We start from the raw sequence: 15,789 nt of genomic DNA, 5'->3' as shown, positions 1-15,789 counted from the left end.
CGGCCCGGGCCCGCCGCCTGCCGGCCGCCCTCCGCCCGCGGCCCGCGGCCCGCGGCTCCGGGGCTGCTGGCACCTCCCGCCCGTGCCCGGCGAGGCCTCGGCGGCGCGGTGGGGCCCGGGATGAGTGCCCGCGCGCTGAGACCAGCTCTGCACCCCCGCCCCAAAAGACCGGATCTGGAATCCTTAGTCGGGAAGCCGCCGAGGAGTGGGTTCGCAGACCCCAGGAATGTGGGGCGGGCCAGGGCAGCCAGCGCGTGGGTTACAGACTCCCTTCCCCACGGAGACCGTGCTGGCCAAGCCGCAGGGTCTGCAGGGCCCCCCCCACACCCACCCGGCTCCCCAAGCCCTGCAAGAGAATCGAGCGGGCATCGGGCTGCTCTCACTGCCTTTCGCCCTTAGCCCTGCTCCGTGGTCCTGAGGAGCACTCTGGGACGGCATGATACTAGCTGGCACTTACGGTCTGCATATGCTGGCTCAGGCGTTGTTCTGAGCTTACATTAGCCCGTTTCAGAGTCACAACCCCTGCTTTCCCTGGAGAAGGTGCTGGACAGAAGAGCTAAAACAGTTCTTGACAATGAGGCGAGTCCGGGTGTGAACTGAAGCAGCCTGGCCCTGGAGCCTTCAGTCTTAACCCCTAGGCTACACTCCCTCCAAGAGCGGGAAAGCCTGGTACTGCAGAGGTGTTTAAAATGCGCTGGGGTTGCTGCTGAGCTGGTTCAGTGGCCACCCCAGCCCCCATCCTGACTTGGGCTCAAAGATCATGCATACCCCCATGTTCAGAGCTGGCCTCTCTCATGGCCTCCATGGTCAAGGGTAAAAGCTTTATGGCCCGTTGCTTTATTCACCAGGGTCTCAGGTATCCAACTGTTTCCCCACCTGATCCACCCACCGGAGAACAAGGAACAGAAAAAAGGTGGGGTTGTAGCTTCAGCAAGGGTTGTGGGGAGCTCAGATCTTAGGTGAAAGAAGTGAAGGAGCTAGCCCACAGTCGCTGGGCAGCAAGTGGCAGAGCTGGGATTGGAACCTGGGCAGTCTGGCCAATATTCCTTCACCACCACCGTTACTGCTGCTCACTGGAGGAGAAGAGTGAGGGCGACTGAGTCACAGGCTTCCCGGAGGAGGAGGAAGGGGTAGGAGGGACATCAGCTGTGTCTGCAGGATGAGCCAGACTGGCAGGCTGAGGAGGGGGCGGCCTCCCAGGGGAGGGCAGCCTGGGATTGAGAGAGCCCCCAACTAAAGGATCCTGACAACCCACGTCTAGGGTGTCCCAGTTCCTGTCCAATTTCTGGAAGCTGCGGGGGCTTGCAGGACCAACTGGTTCAAACCAGTCATTTTACACACGAGAGAGCTGAGGTGCAGAGGCGTGTGGTGATTTGCTCAGGCTCCCAGAGCATGTTGACAGCAGAGATGGATCAAGAGCCCAGTTTGTCTCCTGGACGCTGCTGCTGCCCATTTAACCCAGGACAGGGAATGTTGCCCCAAGGATCTGAGCCTGGGCAGTGGCACTATCTCCGAGCCTTGCAATGCCTCTTTTGTTTAGCATGGCTGGATTTGGACTAAGTTGGCTTAGCTTCGCCTCGCACTCCAGTATCTTGTGCTGCCCCTCTTCTCAGGGGTCCTGTCTGGGGCCAGCCACAGCTTTCCCTCTGCCGGAGACAGGGGTCTGGGGCCTTGGTGCAGTGTTGGGTGAGCTGGTACGAGGGGAGCCAGGAGAGTACCTGGAAGGCCTTGTCACTCTAGTGGCACAACATGAGTCCTAATGTGGCAACGGGACCTGTTGGTTGGGCTGAGAAGGACCAGCCCTTTCCCAGGATGCCCTCAGATTCTCAGATCACTGGCTTTTGTCTAGGGATCATAAATTGGTCACTGTTGCAATTCAGAAGCAAGACCAGCCCCACAGAGACCGAGCCCTTCTCCCTTCCGTGGAGAGAATGCATTACAGCGAGGACGTTGGCTTCGGCCACAGCATGGGTTTTGAATGTGCAGGGAGTTGGTTTTGGAAAGCACCTTGGCCAAGTGGGTGTTTGTGGGCTCTGCACAGAGATGGCAGAGCGACCTGGAGGAAGACTGACGGGGGAGCCAGGGCAAGAGGTCGCTTCTCTGAAGGGCTGGAGTCCTCCCAGAGTCTCAGGCAGGGCCACCTGGCTTCCCATCCATGAAGTGGTCTTGACTGGGTTATTGTTAATGATTCAGTGCTGGCGCTGCACCGGCACGCTGCTGTTTCCTGAAACCCCATTCTACAGATGAGGAAAGAAGGCTCGACGAGGACGTGCTTCCTGCCCTATAGCACCCGCTGTTAAATGGCAGAGCCCTGCCTCGCTCCAGCCCTTCAGCTCCTAACCAAACTGTGTGCTCAGATCTTCACTGAGCACCTTGGCCTCCACTCTGACCCCACGGGAGGTCGCTTGTCAGCACCGTCACAGAGTAGAAGCCTGAATTATACTTACCTGGCCTTGCTCGCCCTGTATCCAGGCAGTCATGATGGCTTCGTATGCCTGCCCCCACCCCCATTCCCCAGACTCCCACCCCTAGACTCTGCCGCTTAGCACTGTGTCCAGGTCTGTCTTCTGCCAGCACATCCCTGCTTGGGATCTCAGGGGCCTCCTGCGGCACCCATAGGTGTTTATTGGATTGTCCACTTTGTCGTATTTGGAGACTGAGAGGATGCATCCTCCTTATCCTTGCATCCAGAGTCCCCGTTTCCTGCCGACCTCTCGTTGTGCTCTCCTGGTACTGCACACTCTGGCTGAAGGGATGCCGCTCCCTGGACGTACGCTGGGTGGTCCCACCCTTTGCCCAGCAGTCCCACCCATTTGAATGCCATCTGCTTCTTTTGCCCTGCTTCTGGCCGCCAAACTTGTTCTTTAGGGTGATGGCAAATGCTCCACTTGTTGGCCTCTCTCCTGTGGTGTCTGTCACCAGCTGCCCTGTGAGATTGCTGTTCTTGTCCTGGTGTCCATGTCAGAAGTGGAGAGCCTTGCTCATTTCTGCCTCCCCGCAAGCCTAGCATGTGTTCAGTAAACTCTGGGAGGCAAACGAGCGCAGTCCACCCGCTCCAGGCCAAGTCTGCCCTTGGAGAGGTGGGTCCAGGGGCTTTCTGTCTTGGTGTTGGCAGGACTGCCGCGGACTTAATTGTGCTTTGCCTTGAGGCCAGGCGGGAGGCCTGGGGGCCGTGGGGCCATGGGAGTCCTGGCACTGCTGAGTTGCATTTTGGTGCTGCTGACATTGCAGCCCAGGAGATGCCTTCTCGGATTCTCCCAGTTAGATGGGGACAACATGTGTTGCCCACTCAAGGCACAAAGGAGCAAGTGAGGAGCTACCTAGGGATCCAGGAAGGACGCCTTCACTGTGAGGCTGTCTTGGGATGTCCTCTTGGGGCCGTGCCAGAGGCTGACCTCTTGGCCCCTGAGGGAAGCAGCCTGATTCTTAGAGAGACCATCTTCCAGACCCTACCAGGCCAGCACACAGTGCCCAGGGTCACAAGCTACATGCTGGGCTCCTCTCGGGGGAGACTGGGCGCTTCTCAGAGCCTGGCGGGTACTGGTTGATACATTGGCCTCCCCCATCCGGTGTCTCCTTCATGTGGCACGAGAGATGGGCTCACTGCTAGAACAGAAGACACATCCCCCCCCCGCCGCCCCCGCCCCCGTAGGAATGGCAGGATGTCAGGGCATGGGCTTTGTTTTAACCACATGTCCATGTTCAGGGCTGATGGGGTGATACCATTGTTGGTCTTTTTTTCCCCAATGTGTGTTCGGGGCTTGTGGAGGGGTGGGTCCAGAGCATGCAGCTGCCCCTGGCTCCTTCCAGGGGCCCACCCTGCTCTTGGCTGCCTGAGGCCTCTTCCGGCCCTAGCAGAGCCCGAGAGCTCAGCACGCAGGTAGCGGGAGCTGGATGAGTGCCTTCCGGACCTCCAGTCTGCCCACCCGCAGGGGCCTGAGCTGCCTTGTCGAACTCTCTTGCCTGTGTTACAGGGACATTTTGTCTTGTCACCTCAAATCTTGTCCACCACTAAGAGTAGCTTGTCCTAAAGCCTTGCTAGGGACGAAGGCTGTTGGCTTTGGGGAGAAGTGAGTTGAGGGGTTTATGACAGTGGGGGGGGGGGGGGCATTTCCTGAGCAGAAGCAAGACAGGGCTAAGCTGGCTCAGAATAGATTAACCCAGACCTCCCATGTCAGGCCTGGTAGAGGTGGGTGCAGGCCCAGAGGCCAAGACCCGCCAGCCATGGAGACTAGGAACTGTGAAGTTGGCTGTCGAGTGCAGCCCTGGGATGCGTTTCACATTTGCCCACGTGTCTAATGCATGAAGTCCTGGGAGGCCGCTGTGCTGGTGTGTGGGCACTGAAATTCACACTCAGCTCTCGGTCGCGTGGCTTCCTAGTCCTGCCGCTCATGGGCCTGCGGACCCTTTCAGGGCTCACTCCAAAGGAGTCATGAGAGATGACTCCCCAGCGTGTGGACCCCCACCTGGCCAAGGTGGGCAGCAGCTGCCGTGGCCACGGGAGATGGCCAGTCCTGGGCAGGGATTACCAACGGCTGGGAGTGACAGGAGCTGGAGCCACTGGCCCCAGGGACCAGGGCTAATCCCCCTCCTCCCCTTCCTGCCACCAGCTTCCAGGCCAGGCTCATTTCCCTAGCAACGGAACTGGAGATTGAGAGTGGAAATGATGACTCCCTGGGGTGGGAGGGGCTTTCTGGCTGGTGCCCTGGACCAGAGCCGTAGCTCACGCTCACCAGTTATCAGTCCCAGGGCCTGCCTCCTTATCCCTGCCTCTTTATCCCCTTCCCTGTCTCTCTTTATTCGTGGGCTGCCAGCTGATCTGCCTGGTTCCTCTCCAGAGGCTGAGTGTGGGGTTCTAGGGTGCAAAGGCTGAGGGGTCCTTCCACGAGACTGGAGGGGCCCAGGGGGGCAGACGAGAGGTTTGGCAGGCCTGCGGCCTGCATCATCAGCCGTTAGGACACGCCCCCATGCCCAATTACAGAGACGCCTGTAAAGCGGGTACAAATTAACAAAGAGAAAGCCCAGTGCTTAATTGCCAGGAATGCCAAGTGCTGGCACCTCGGCAGAGTGGAGGCCACCCCTCCAGCCGGGGCTGCCGCGCCGCCTCCACCGTTCTCTGCGCGATGCCCGGTGAAACTGTCTGAGTGCCGAGCACTGACCCTGCCAGGCAGAGCGCCTCCCTAAACTCGTTGGATCCTCTCAGCAGCTTCTCTGGGCCAGGGATTATCCCCAGTCATCAGATGGACAAATGAAGCGGAGGTTCCAAGAGGGAATGACTCTCCCTGAAGGCCACTCCCGTGGCTGGTGCTGAGCTGACCAGTGCCCTGCCCTCTGGCTCCGCGCTCTTGATAAGATGTGGCCATCCCTTGTTGTCCATTGTGAGGGCTTTGGCCTGCTGTGGGGCTGCGGCTGCTGGGAGCGATCCAGGGTGCCCTCAGTGGACTCTGGAACTCTTCCCTGCAGGGCCCAGTTCCGTCTCCTCTGTCCAGCTCCTCTGGCTCCGGTGAGAAGTGGGTTGAGGGGTTTGTGACAGGAGCTGGGGGGCGTTTCCCTGAGCTGCAAACTCTCTCCACCCTCCCCACATAACTACCGTTTATGGGGCATTTGGGCTGGGAACTGTTAAATACTTCCCACACTTGACATGTTCTGGTCCCCAATTGACAGGTAATAAGACTGGGGCTTGGAGAACTCTCTTAACCTGCCCGTGGTCAGTTGTACATGGTAGAGGGGCAAGGGCGGGAGGCGGCTGCAGTGTCAGGAGCAGGGGCTCTGTTTCCCAGGGACCAGCCTTCCTTCCAGGCCCCTGGCAAGCCTGAGGACAGACTAGTGACAGAGCTGGCCTTTTTCCTTGCAAGTCTTACGTCATTGGATCCTTGTAACGTATGGATGCCGTGCGTGCTGTGATGGCTCGCACTTGGCAGATGCAGCCAAGGCAGAGAGGAGGAATTTCCTGGGGCCCACAGTGAGAAGTGGTGGAGCCGGGACTCTGGCTCCCGGAAGCTTGGAGCTGTGTTGCGCTGTGGACAGCAGGGCCGTCTGTGTGTGTTGTGGTTGCCCACTCCAGCAGCGGCCCAGGTGGCTCCCCCAGCGCTAGAGTGGCCTCTGGGGGAAGGCAGAGGGACAGGAGCAGTGAGGCCAGGATCCCAGGGCTCAGGCAGCTGCCACCCATTGCCCACATTGTTGCTAGATTCCTGGGACTGGAGGGCTTTGTTGAACAGTTGCTGCACACACCGCCCCCACTCTCCATAGCCGGTAAGGGGGGTAGAGGGGCCCAGAGCAGAGATCCCCCAGTGTCTGCACTGGGATTATCCTGCAGACTCCACCTGTCACCGCATGTGTGGCCAGCAAGGGCCGCTGTGCCCTGCCTGCCCTGTCCCCTCCACCAGAGCAAGTTGGCCCCAGGCTGAGCAGCTGTCTCTAGTCCCCGCCCCTCCGCCTCCTCGGCCCTCACTTCTGGGGACTTTTCTTCTGTGAAGCGCAGGAGGCTCCTTTGCTGGGAAACTCCCCAAGGAGCACTGTTTCCACAGCCTGGGAACAGGCCTCTCCAGAAGGGCAGGCAGTCCTGGAGCCTGGTCACTGTCGGCCCCGTGGCCTGACCAGCCTTGACCTCTGTTGTCCCCATGCCTGAGCCCCAGGACACGGGGGTCTGGGGGCCCTGGGTCCCTGTGTGGACACGCTGGAGCCAAGAGTTCTGGTGAGTCTCCAGCGGCTTCCCCCGGGGGGGAGGCTTTGCCTGGAGAGCTGAAGAGAGGCGCGAGCCAGCGTGGCCTCCTTGCTTGGTCTTCCCACTGGATGCAGAATGTCCTGTCAAGGTCCTTGTCCTCCTGCCTGCCCCAGCCTGCTTCCCACTCCCTTTCCCTGGTCTCCCATTGCTTGGGTGGCAGAGGTCTTCCGGCTGACTGCACTCTTTCCTCGTCCACAGGAGGCAGCCAACGCACACCATCGTCAACTGCTGGTTCTGCAACCAGGACACCGTGGTGCCCTACGGGAACCGCAACTGCTGGGACTGCCCCCACTGTGAACAGTACAATGGCTTCCAGGAGGTGCGGGGCCACTGGCGGGCACATGGGGACCGTGAGGCCACACCCTTGTCCTGTCCCCTGTCCCAGGGCCCCTCACCACAGCCCTGGCCCTGCATCCCTCCTTTGAGGATGGGGAAACAGACTCAGGAAGTCGAGGTGACTTGTCCAAAGTCACACCACTAAGACTAGCAGATTTGGAGTTCAAACCCAGATCTCTCTGGCTCTGAAGCTCATTCTGTTCATTGCCCTAGCCCAGGGGTGGGCAGGCTTTCTGCAAAGAGCCACAGAATAAGTATTTTAGGCTTTGCAAGCCGTATGGTCTCTGTCACAACTACACAGCCCTGCCGAGCCACCATAGACAGTACGTAGACGAATTCGTGTGGCTATGGTCCAAGAAAACTTTGTTCACAAACACAGCCCTGCCCACCAGCCGTAGTTTGCAGACCCCTAGGCAGACCACAGTTTGCAGACTGAGTTCCCCAGTGCTATAGGGTTCTCAGGAATGATGCTGGGAGAGGCATGTAGGTGGGAGGCGAGCTCCAGCCTGGCTGGCTGCGCTCTTGCCAGCGTCTTGCCTCTTGGGTTCCATGTGAAGTTTCTTTGGAAGAAAAGCTGCTGTTACATGTAAGAAAGAAGGGGAAGGTTTGACATCCGCCACCACTTCCTGGAGCCTCGCCACACAGGGCCCTCTCACTGTTGGGTTGGGGCTCCCCACTGACTTGGGTCCCTGTCCTCCCCCAGAACGGCGACTACAACAAGCCGATCCCTGCCCAGTACATGGAGCACCTGAACCACGTTGTGAGCAGTGCGCCCAGCGCCCGCACCCCTCCACAGCCCCAGCAGTGGGTGAGCAGCCAGGTGCTGCTGTGTAGGCGGTGCAGCCACCACCAGACCACCAAGATCAAGCAGCTGGCGGCCTTCGCCCCGCGGGACGAGGTGAGGCTGGGACAGGGAAGGGGACGGGGAGAGGGCTGAGGGTGCTTTAGAGCAGCTGAGGGGGAGGCGTGAGCCGGGCTCTCCCAGACGGTGGCTTTTCTGTCCTGAGTGCCTGCTGGGCCCCCTCCTCACCCTGACCCTGTGCTGGGCCCACATTCCAAGTGTGTTATTTCTTCCATCTCAGTTGGAGCCTTGCTTCTCGCTCTCCTTCTGTCTCAAGGTCTCTGCTGTTTGGGCTCCAAGCCTGGAAATATCCTGAGAACCCTAGTTCCTGCTAGTCCAGAGGGGTTTGCCCCTGAGCAGGGGGAGCTAGGATCCTTGGGCTCCACCTGGGGCCCTGTGAGGCCCATCCTCTCCATGTCCCTCTGAGTTAGTCTTGCCCACCGGCTGGCTGGGCGCTTGGCTCTGGAGTCGGTGGAGGACGTTCTCAGCTTCTGGGAGAAGAAAGAAGATAGGCACTGCTGAGAGCCTTGCCGTTTGGAGTTCACCTCCCCTGGGCCCGCCGTGGAACCCAGCAGCCTTGTTATCTAGCTAATCCCGCCTGTCCACCCCACCCCCAGACCCTGCCCAGTCCAGGGGTCCTGTGACCTCAGGAGCAGATCCCAGCTGAGGCCTGAGATGCCAGCTTTCCCCAAGTCCAGCCTGGGAGGGAGGGAGGGAGAACAGGTGAGTGAGGGCCAGGCGTGGAGAGATGGGGAATCTGCAGAAGGGAAGGCGTGTGTGACTCAGCAAGCAGGGCGGCTTTTCTGCATGTTTGGTCCCAACAAAAGGAGATCAAGCTGATATCCCTCCTAGCCGCTGCGGCTGAAATGTTTGGCCCCCTGGAGACGGGGAGGGAGAGGTGCTTTGCTGCATCTGCGGGGAAGGAGAGGTGGGACTCAAATCTTCTGGGCTCTTCCCGAAGCCCCAAGAACCCTTCAGCCCCCACGAGGGCCAGGCCCTGCCTCTGGGTTGTCCATCTGCTCAAGTCTAGGTAGTGTCAGCCGAGAGCCCCCTTCTCCTGGGGCACGCCTGCCTTCCTAGAGCTCTGGAGTCCAGGAGCAGGGCCTGCAGCAAGGACCCTGTCTCAAGCTCCTGGCCTCCAGGTGCATCCTGTGGAACAACAGAACTTGGCTAGACTATCTGCCATCACCTGTGGTCCCCTGCCGTATCCCAGGCTCTGGGCCAGCCCTTACAGCTGACGTTACCATATGCAGTGAGCTGTTTGTCCTGTTGGGCAGCAGGGGAGGCAGGTTCAGAGTGGGGACAACTTGCCTGTGGTCACCCCACTTGTAAGTGAACCTAGATTCGCCTCACTAGATGGGCAGCCTCATTTGCCCCCAGAGGACCCTGAGCCTCTGCCCACCCCTCTGCAGGGCAGGTACGATGAGGAGATCGAGGTGTATCGGCACCACCTGGAGCAGATGTACAAGCTGTGCCGGCCATGCCAGGCCGCTGTCGAGTACTATATCAAGCACCAGAACCGCCAGCTGCGCGCCCTGCTGCTCAGCCACCAGTTCCAGCGCCGGGAGGTGGACCAGACCCACATACAGGTCTGAGCGAGGCCTCCCAGTCTCAAGTTTGTGCAGGAATCCCTCACAGAGGGCTGGGCCCCAGACAGGAGGGCAGCTCTTCAGAGCTGGGACCCTTTTTCCTGGGGCAGCTACCTTCTAGCAGGGCCACATTCCTACCCTGTCCCCAGACCCCTTTGTGTCACCAGCCACAGTAGGTATCCCGAGAAGACTAGGTCAGGGTCGTGATGCGTTTGCTGCTGGCATACTTGAGCAGGGGTTGAGTTGCCCTGCTGCATCTGGGCAGTGACCCGACACTTGTGTTCAGACTCAGAGCACGCTTGGTGGTGGCTGCGCTCTTAGGAGCTGCGACTCCCATTTATAGCTGTGGGCACTAAACTCTCAGAGGTTAAATAATTTTGCAGAGAGCCACACACCTGGGGTGTTGTGGTACCAGGATTTGAACCCAGGACCAGTCTGGCTAAAACTATCATTAATTTTTATCACTGTACTCAACTAATGGGATTATCTGGTTAAAAAAATATGATACAGTAGGAAGTGGATTCAGAAGGAAAAAACATCCCCCCAAAGAAATTCCCACCCCTCGGGTCCCCACGTGTGCCCTGTGTCCAGTTGGTGTGTGATTTCTAGTCTCCAGCTGGGCCCATGACCACATGGTCACACCACTGGCCCACACGTCCATGTTTGCACAGCAGGACTCTCTGACCTTTGGTTTTCCTGCTTACCACTGTGTCCCTAGACTGAGCAACTTATTGCGGTATTTTTTAACTTAATTTTGGCCAGTTATCTATATGTTTATTGCAATTCCAGTTAAAATCACAATAGGAATTTTTTTTTAAGATTTTTTTTCCTTTTTTTCCCCACAGCCCCCCAGTACATAGTTGTATATTCTAGTTGTGGGTCCTTCTAGTTGTGGCATGTGGGATGCCTCCTTAGCACAGCCTGATGAACAGTGCCATGTCTGCACCCAAGATCCGAACCGACGAAACCCTGGGCCGCTGAAGCAGAGCGCGTGAGCTTAACCACTCGACCACGGGGCCAGCCCCCACAATAGGAATTTTTGATCAGAATTTGACAGAAGATTTAAAAAACTTATTTTAAAGAGTATGTCACCATAATATCAAAACGATTTCTTTCTTTCTCTTTTTTTGCTGAGGAAGATTTGCCCTGAGGTAACATCCGTGCCATCTTTCTCTACTTTTTAGTATGTGGGCCGCCAGCACAGCATGGTCACCAACAGACCGGTGTAGATCCATGCCTGGGAACCGAACCCAGGCCACCAAAGAGGAGTGTGCCAAACTTAACCACTTGGCCACTAGGCCTGGCCCTCAAAAGGATTTCTTTAAAGAATGTGACAGAGAGGCCAGCCCCATGGCTGAGTCATGAAGTTTGTTCACTCCACTTCAGCTGCCTGGGGTTTCGCCAGTTCTGATCCTGGGCACGGACCTGGCACTGCTCATCAAGCCATGCTGAGGTGGCATCCCACATAGCACAGCTGGAAGGACCTGCAAGTGGAATATGCAACTATGTACTGGGGGGCTTTTGGGAGAAGAAGAAGAAAAAAAAAAACATGGCAGAGCAGTACCCCTCCCCACACAGTAACTCTCACAGGAGTGAAGGGCCAGAAATGGCACACCTCAGTGGGGGACAGTGATAAACCAGAAACAAGGCTGAAAATGCGTCAGAATTTAGGATGCAGTAAAGACAGCATCTCTGCTCTTCAGGACCTGGGGGGATTCTTGAGCAAGGGCTCTGGGGCCCTGGCCAGACCCCTCTGCACAGAGTGGGCACTGTGGGAATGGCTGTTGGTGGCTCTGGCTGTCTCACTGACCAGTATCTCCTTCCTCAGAGCTTTTGCTCGTCTGCGGTGAAGGCCCCACTCCAGGTCATCGTGCTCCGTGCCCTCGCCTTCCTGGCCTGCACCTTTCTGCTGACCACCACGCTGTATGGCACCAGCAACCCTTTTGCCCCAGAGTCCCCCCTGCCCCCGGCCCTGCCACCTGGTGGCAATGGCTCGGCCACACCTGACAACGGCACCACCCCTGGGTCTGAGGGCTGGCGGCAGCTGCTGGGCCTGCTGCCAGAGCACACGGCAGAGAAGCTGCACGAGGCCTGGGCATTTGGGCAGAGCCACCAGATGGGCGTCGTGGCGCTGGGTCTGCTCACCTGCCTGCTGGCCATGCTGCTGGCCGGCCGTATCAGGTGCGTGTGTGGCCGGGCAGGACAGGGCTCAGTGGGAGGAAGTGCTCAGGGCTGGAGCCAAGAGGCCCTGCAGGGCCCACAGCCTTGGGCTGAGCTCCACAGTGTAGCTGGAGCAAGATGCAGTCCCTCTTTTCCAGTGGCTGGGAGTCTGGTGGGAGAGAGGAAGGCAAATGACCTGCCTTAGAGGGGGCAGCGGTGCTCAGCCGGCCCACCACTCATTGTTGTGTGCTGGGGCTGCTGGGACCCAGTCGCCTCACTTCGCCCGCTCAGGCTCCTCGTCTGCACAGTCAGGGGGATGATAACCACCGGCCCCCTGGGTTGTAGGAGGGTCAGGTGGGGTGCCCTGGGGCCCTTGCTTTCCCTCCCTGGGCAGTTGCACCTGTACTGAGTGGTGTCCCTGTTATCCCACAGTGACTGAGGGAGGTTTCTTAGCCCTGTTTTATGGGCTAGAACACTGACGCTTAGGAGAAACACCTATTCAGAGTGGGGCAGCATGTAAGTGTTGGTAGCAGGATTCTGAGGCCGGTGCTCTCCTCTTGGCTCTGGATTCTGTCCCCTGAGCAGGGCCGAGGTGGATGAAGGAGGCAGGAAGTGGCAGAAGGGGTGGGGGGTCTTGTCCTGCTGGGATGGGCCCTCACCCCTGCCCCCATTCCCCCCTCACAGGCTCCGGAGGATCGACGCCTTCTCCACCTGCCTGTGGGCCCTGCTGCTAGGGCTGCACCTCGCTGAGCAGTACCTGCAGGCTACCTCGCCCAGCTGGCTGGACACAGTCAAGTTCAGCACCACGTCCCTGTGCTGCCTGGTGGGCTTCACGGCAGCTGTGGCCACAAGGAAGGCGACAGGCCCACGGAGGTTCCGGCCCCGAAGGTCAGAGAAGCAGCAGTGACTGCGGGGGGAGGACAGACGGATGGACAGGCCCAGAGCTTTGCCCCCCACCTGGAGCAGGGTCCCTCTGTCTGGCATCTTTCTTACCTGCCTCACTTCTGCCCCCACCCTCCTAGAGCCCCTGGGCCTGACCCAGCCCGTCCACTTCCCTAGGGACTCGGGCCTGCCCTCCTTTCTTCTCCCATGCCACCAAGCCATCCCCGAGCCCAAGGCACCCCTGAGCGCCCTGTAGCTCCTCACCACTCGTGTCACCGCTGGCCAAAGACCCGCACATGCCCCGAGACTGGAACACCGCGGCACCCACACACCTGCCTCTGACACCCTTGGATGAGGGTTGTGGGCCTGTTTCCTCTCCCACTTTGCCCCATCTCTGAGCCCCTGGCACATGCTGGTGACAGTGGCTGCATACTGGGCCCTTGCTGCATGGCCTGACCACTTGGACTGCTTAGCACGGCAGGTGCTGCTGAGCAGGGGCCAGAGCAGAGCCCCCCACCTTGTCCCCACATCACTTCTCTGGTCTTTCCTCTTGGTCCTGCCCATTGCCTGGCCAGTGCTGCCAGAGATGGTGGAACCAAAAGGAAGGCAGGGTTGCCCCCCTGGGTCCACTACTCGTTTCCCTGCTCCAGAGACCCTGTTATCCCTCAGCCTCCTTCCCTGGGAATGGAGAGTACAATTCTTGGGCCCAGACTGGCCTTGATGAAGAGTTTGTGGGGTGAGGCCCTTCTCAAGGTGGACGTCCGCTAGAAAAGTCCTGCTTCCCCTGTGGTCAGCAAGTTCCTTCTTAACAGCCAGGCTGGTGTGGAAGCTTGCCTGGGGGTGGAGGGGGTCCCAAATAGTCTTTCCTTATTCATTTGTGGGCCTTACTATGAGCCAGAGAGAACCAGGGTGTGCATGCTCTGCCCATTCTCCTGGGAAGCCCCGGCTCTGCCCTGGAAAGGCAAGACCCTGACCCTTGTGGCTGAGCCCTTCACCTGCCCCCTCGGCTGGCATTCAGGCTCCCTGGGCCAAGGTTGCCCTGACGAGCTGGCATTGTAGGGCCTGAACTGCTCTTGTTGGCACCCCTCCCCCCCCCCGCCCCCCATGCCCAGGAGGTCCCCAGTTTCCTCCTCTCACTGCCATATGATGCCTGGGAAAAGTGCTAACTGCCCAAGGTTAGCACTGAGTAAGGGGCCCCAGGGATGCACAGGCCCATCTTGACCCCAGGTCATTTGTCACCTTATTCCTCTCTGGCCTGGCCATTGTTACTCCCCTCCTGGTCCCTGGAGCCCCTCATGGAGGGTGCCAAGGCTCCTGCTTTCCACTTCCCTGTGGGGCAGCCACAGAGCCCACTGGGCGTCAGCCTCTCTCTCCTTGGGTCACCTGGAGGGGAGGGACAGTGCTGACCCAGAGCCCCACACAGGGCTGCCTCCTCCCAGAGTCACCACTCCAGGGGAGGGGCTGGTGCATGGCACAGCCCTACCACTCCTTAGCTGTGTGGTTCTGGCCAGGCCCCAGCCTCAGTTTACCATCTGTGAAATGAGAGGTGGACCCCTCTCCAGGGCCCTTGACTGCTGACCTCAGTGTGGACCCGCTCTGGAAACTGAGGTGCCTTCCACACGCAGAGGAAGTTCCCAGCCTAGGGGCTGCCTCCAAGGGTCATGTCAGGACAGTGGACCAAGGCTATTCCTTACCTGGCGTCTTGCATTCTGATGACCCCAAAGTGGGCCTCACACTCCTTCCAGGGCCTGTGTGTCTGCCACTCTTCAGTCTGAGCATAAATCCCCCTCCAGGTGTGGCCCGAGTATGCCAGCACCTCCACTCCACTCTGCATGTCAGAGCCCAGGGAAGGCAAAAGCAGATTACAAGTTTGTGAGGGTCACATTCAGCAAGGGGCCACCAGCTAACTGGGCCTGAAGGGGCAGGTGAGCGACTGCCCTGGTCAGGCCCCTTATAGCGCCCCCTAGAGAGCTCGAGCGTCATGCCTGAGTCCCATTGTCACCCACTTGCCTGAGTGATTGGGTGGCAGCCTGTGCCCGCTTGCATCTGTGTATGGAGAGCCCGGATGGGTCAGGAGCTGCCCCCACTTAGCTGTGCAGGCTCAGCTGGTTCTGTGTGGAGGGTGAGGTGGACAACCATTTGGAAGATGGGGGCGTGGTGTCTGAGCCAGGAGCAAGGCCCACTGGCCTGTCTGTGTGCAGGGTAGGGGGCTCTGCCTGTCCCTCCAGCCCCAGGCAGCCTGCCTAAGAGGGGAGGGGAGGCGAGGCACAGGTACCGGGTGGAGAACCAGTAGTCTGTTGGCTGTGCATGCCCTTGTATCTAGAATCTCCTATTCTCAAGGAAACTGACAGTGCGATGCTAATTACTGCTTTTCTTGGCATTGAGTAGAAACCAGACATCTGTGTGTATGTGTGTATTTAAGTTAAATTATTTATAATAACCATAACCAGCTCTCTCGCTGGCCAGGAGCCCCTGCTGCGCAGATGTCTTTCTTGCCCTCTAGCGGGCTTAGAAAGACACCGTCTTGAGCTGAACCTCAATCGGAGGAAGGCATCCTGGCCTTTGTGGAGTTATGTGTGACTTTTTAAAATTATCCTCTGTCCTTTAAAGTTTCATTACTTGGAGCATAGTCCAGCACCTTCTGATGTTACTGGCAACAATGAGGAAGTGCAGGCACCACTGGGATCATGGCTTATTAACTCAGAATGTGTCACCCCTGCCAGGGACCTCTCCCCTCCTCTGGGGACGATGGTCAGACCATCTGGGGTTGGGGTGACCATCCCAAGACGTGAGGGAGGTCCATGTCACTGTCTTCTCCCTCCAGGTCTGGGGTCCCCACCCTGGGCTGAGTAGCTCCTCCCACACTTGCCCAGGAGCAAACCGCCTCGACGCCCCGCCCTGGGAGGAGCTGTGTCCCTGGGACTGTTGCCGAGTGTCTCGTCGTCTCTGGTTGTGTAGTAGAACTGTGGATGATTGTCTAGTGACCCTCTGCTCGCTGTAACCACAACGCCTGGCCATAGATGGTGTGTTTTTAATGCTGTATTTTCAATAAATGCCTCCGGGGTCCTGCTTTTACCGGTGGGCGTCAGGTACCACGTCTTTTTTGTTTTTTCTTTCACCTTCCTTCAGAGGCTTCTGTACCAGGGGTGGGGGACTTTGGGGGAGAGATGTGCCCACAGGAGTCAGGTGTGGGAGCTGGTGATGTGGACACCAAACGACTTAGGGCCCAGCTGTCTTCACATGCCATCTTCACATGC

The 15,789-nt window shown here is 58.7% G+C and overlaps 1 protein-coding gene across 2 annotated transcripts in view; it reads left to right on the top strand.

Moving 5' to 3' along the window:
- TMEM201 (transmembrane protein 201) overlaps positions 1-15,789 on the top strand; it is a 28,571-nt gene that overhangs the window by 924 nt on the left and 11,858 nt on the right. For both annotated transcript variants that reach the window (XM_046660664.1, XM_046660665.1), the window contains exons 2-6: positions 6,923-7,043; positions 7,764-7,958; positions 9,314-9,490; positions 11,319-11,671; positions 12,335-12,538. In XM_046660664.1, the coding sequence (XP_046516620.1) occupies positions 6,923-7,043; positions 7,764-7,958; positions 9,314-9,490; positions 11,319-11,671; positions 12,335-12,538 (1,050 nt within the window). The remainder of the gene's footprint in view (positions 1-6,922; positions 7,044-7,763; positions 7,959-9,313; positions 9,491-11,318; positions 11,672-12,334; positions 12,539-15,789) is intronic.

The sequence above is a fragment of the Equus quagga genome, chromosome 5 (genome assembly GCF_021613505.1).
Source record: "Equus quagga isolate Etosha38 chromosome 5, UCLA_HA_Equagga_1.0, whole genome shotgun sequence".
In the NCBI taxonomy this organism is placed as follows: domain Eukaryota; kingdom Metazoa; phylum Chordata; class Mammalia; order Perissodactyla; family Equidae; genus Equus; species Equus quagga.
Note: the sequence above shows the minus strand (reverse complement) of the source record. Positions and strands in the feature narration are given on the sequence as shown.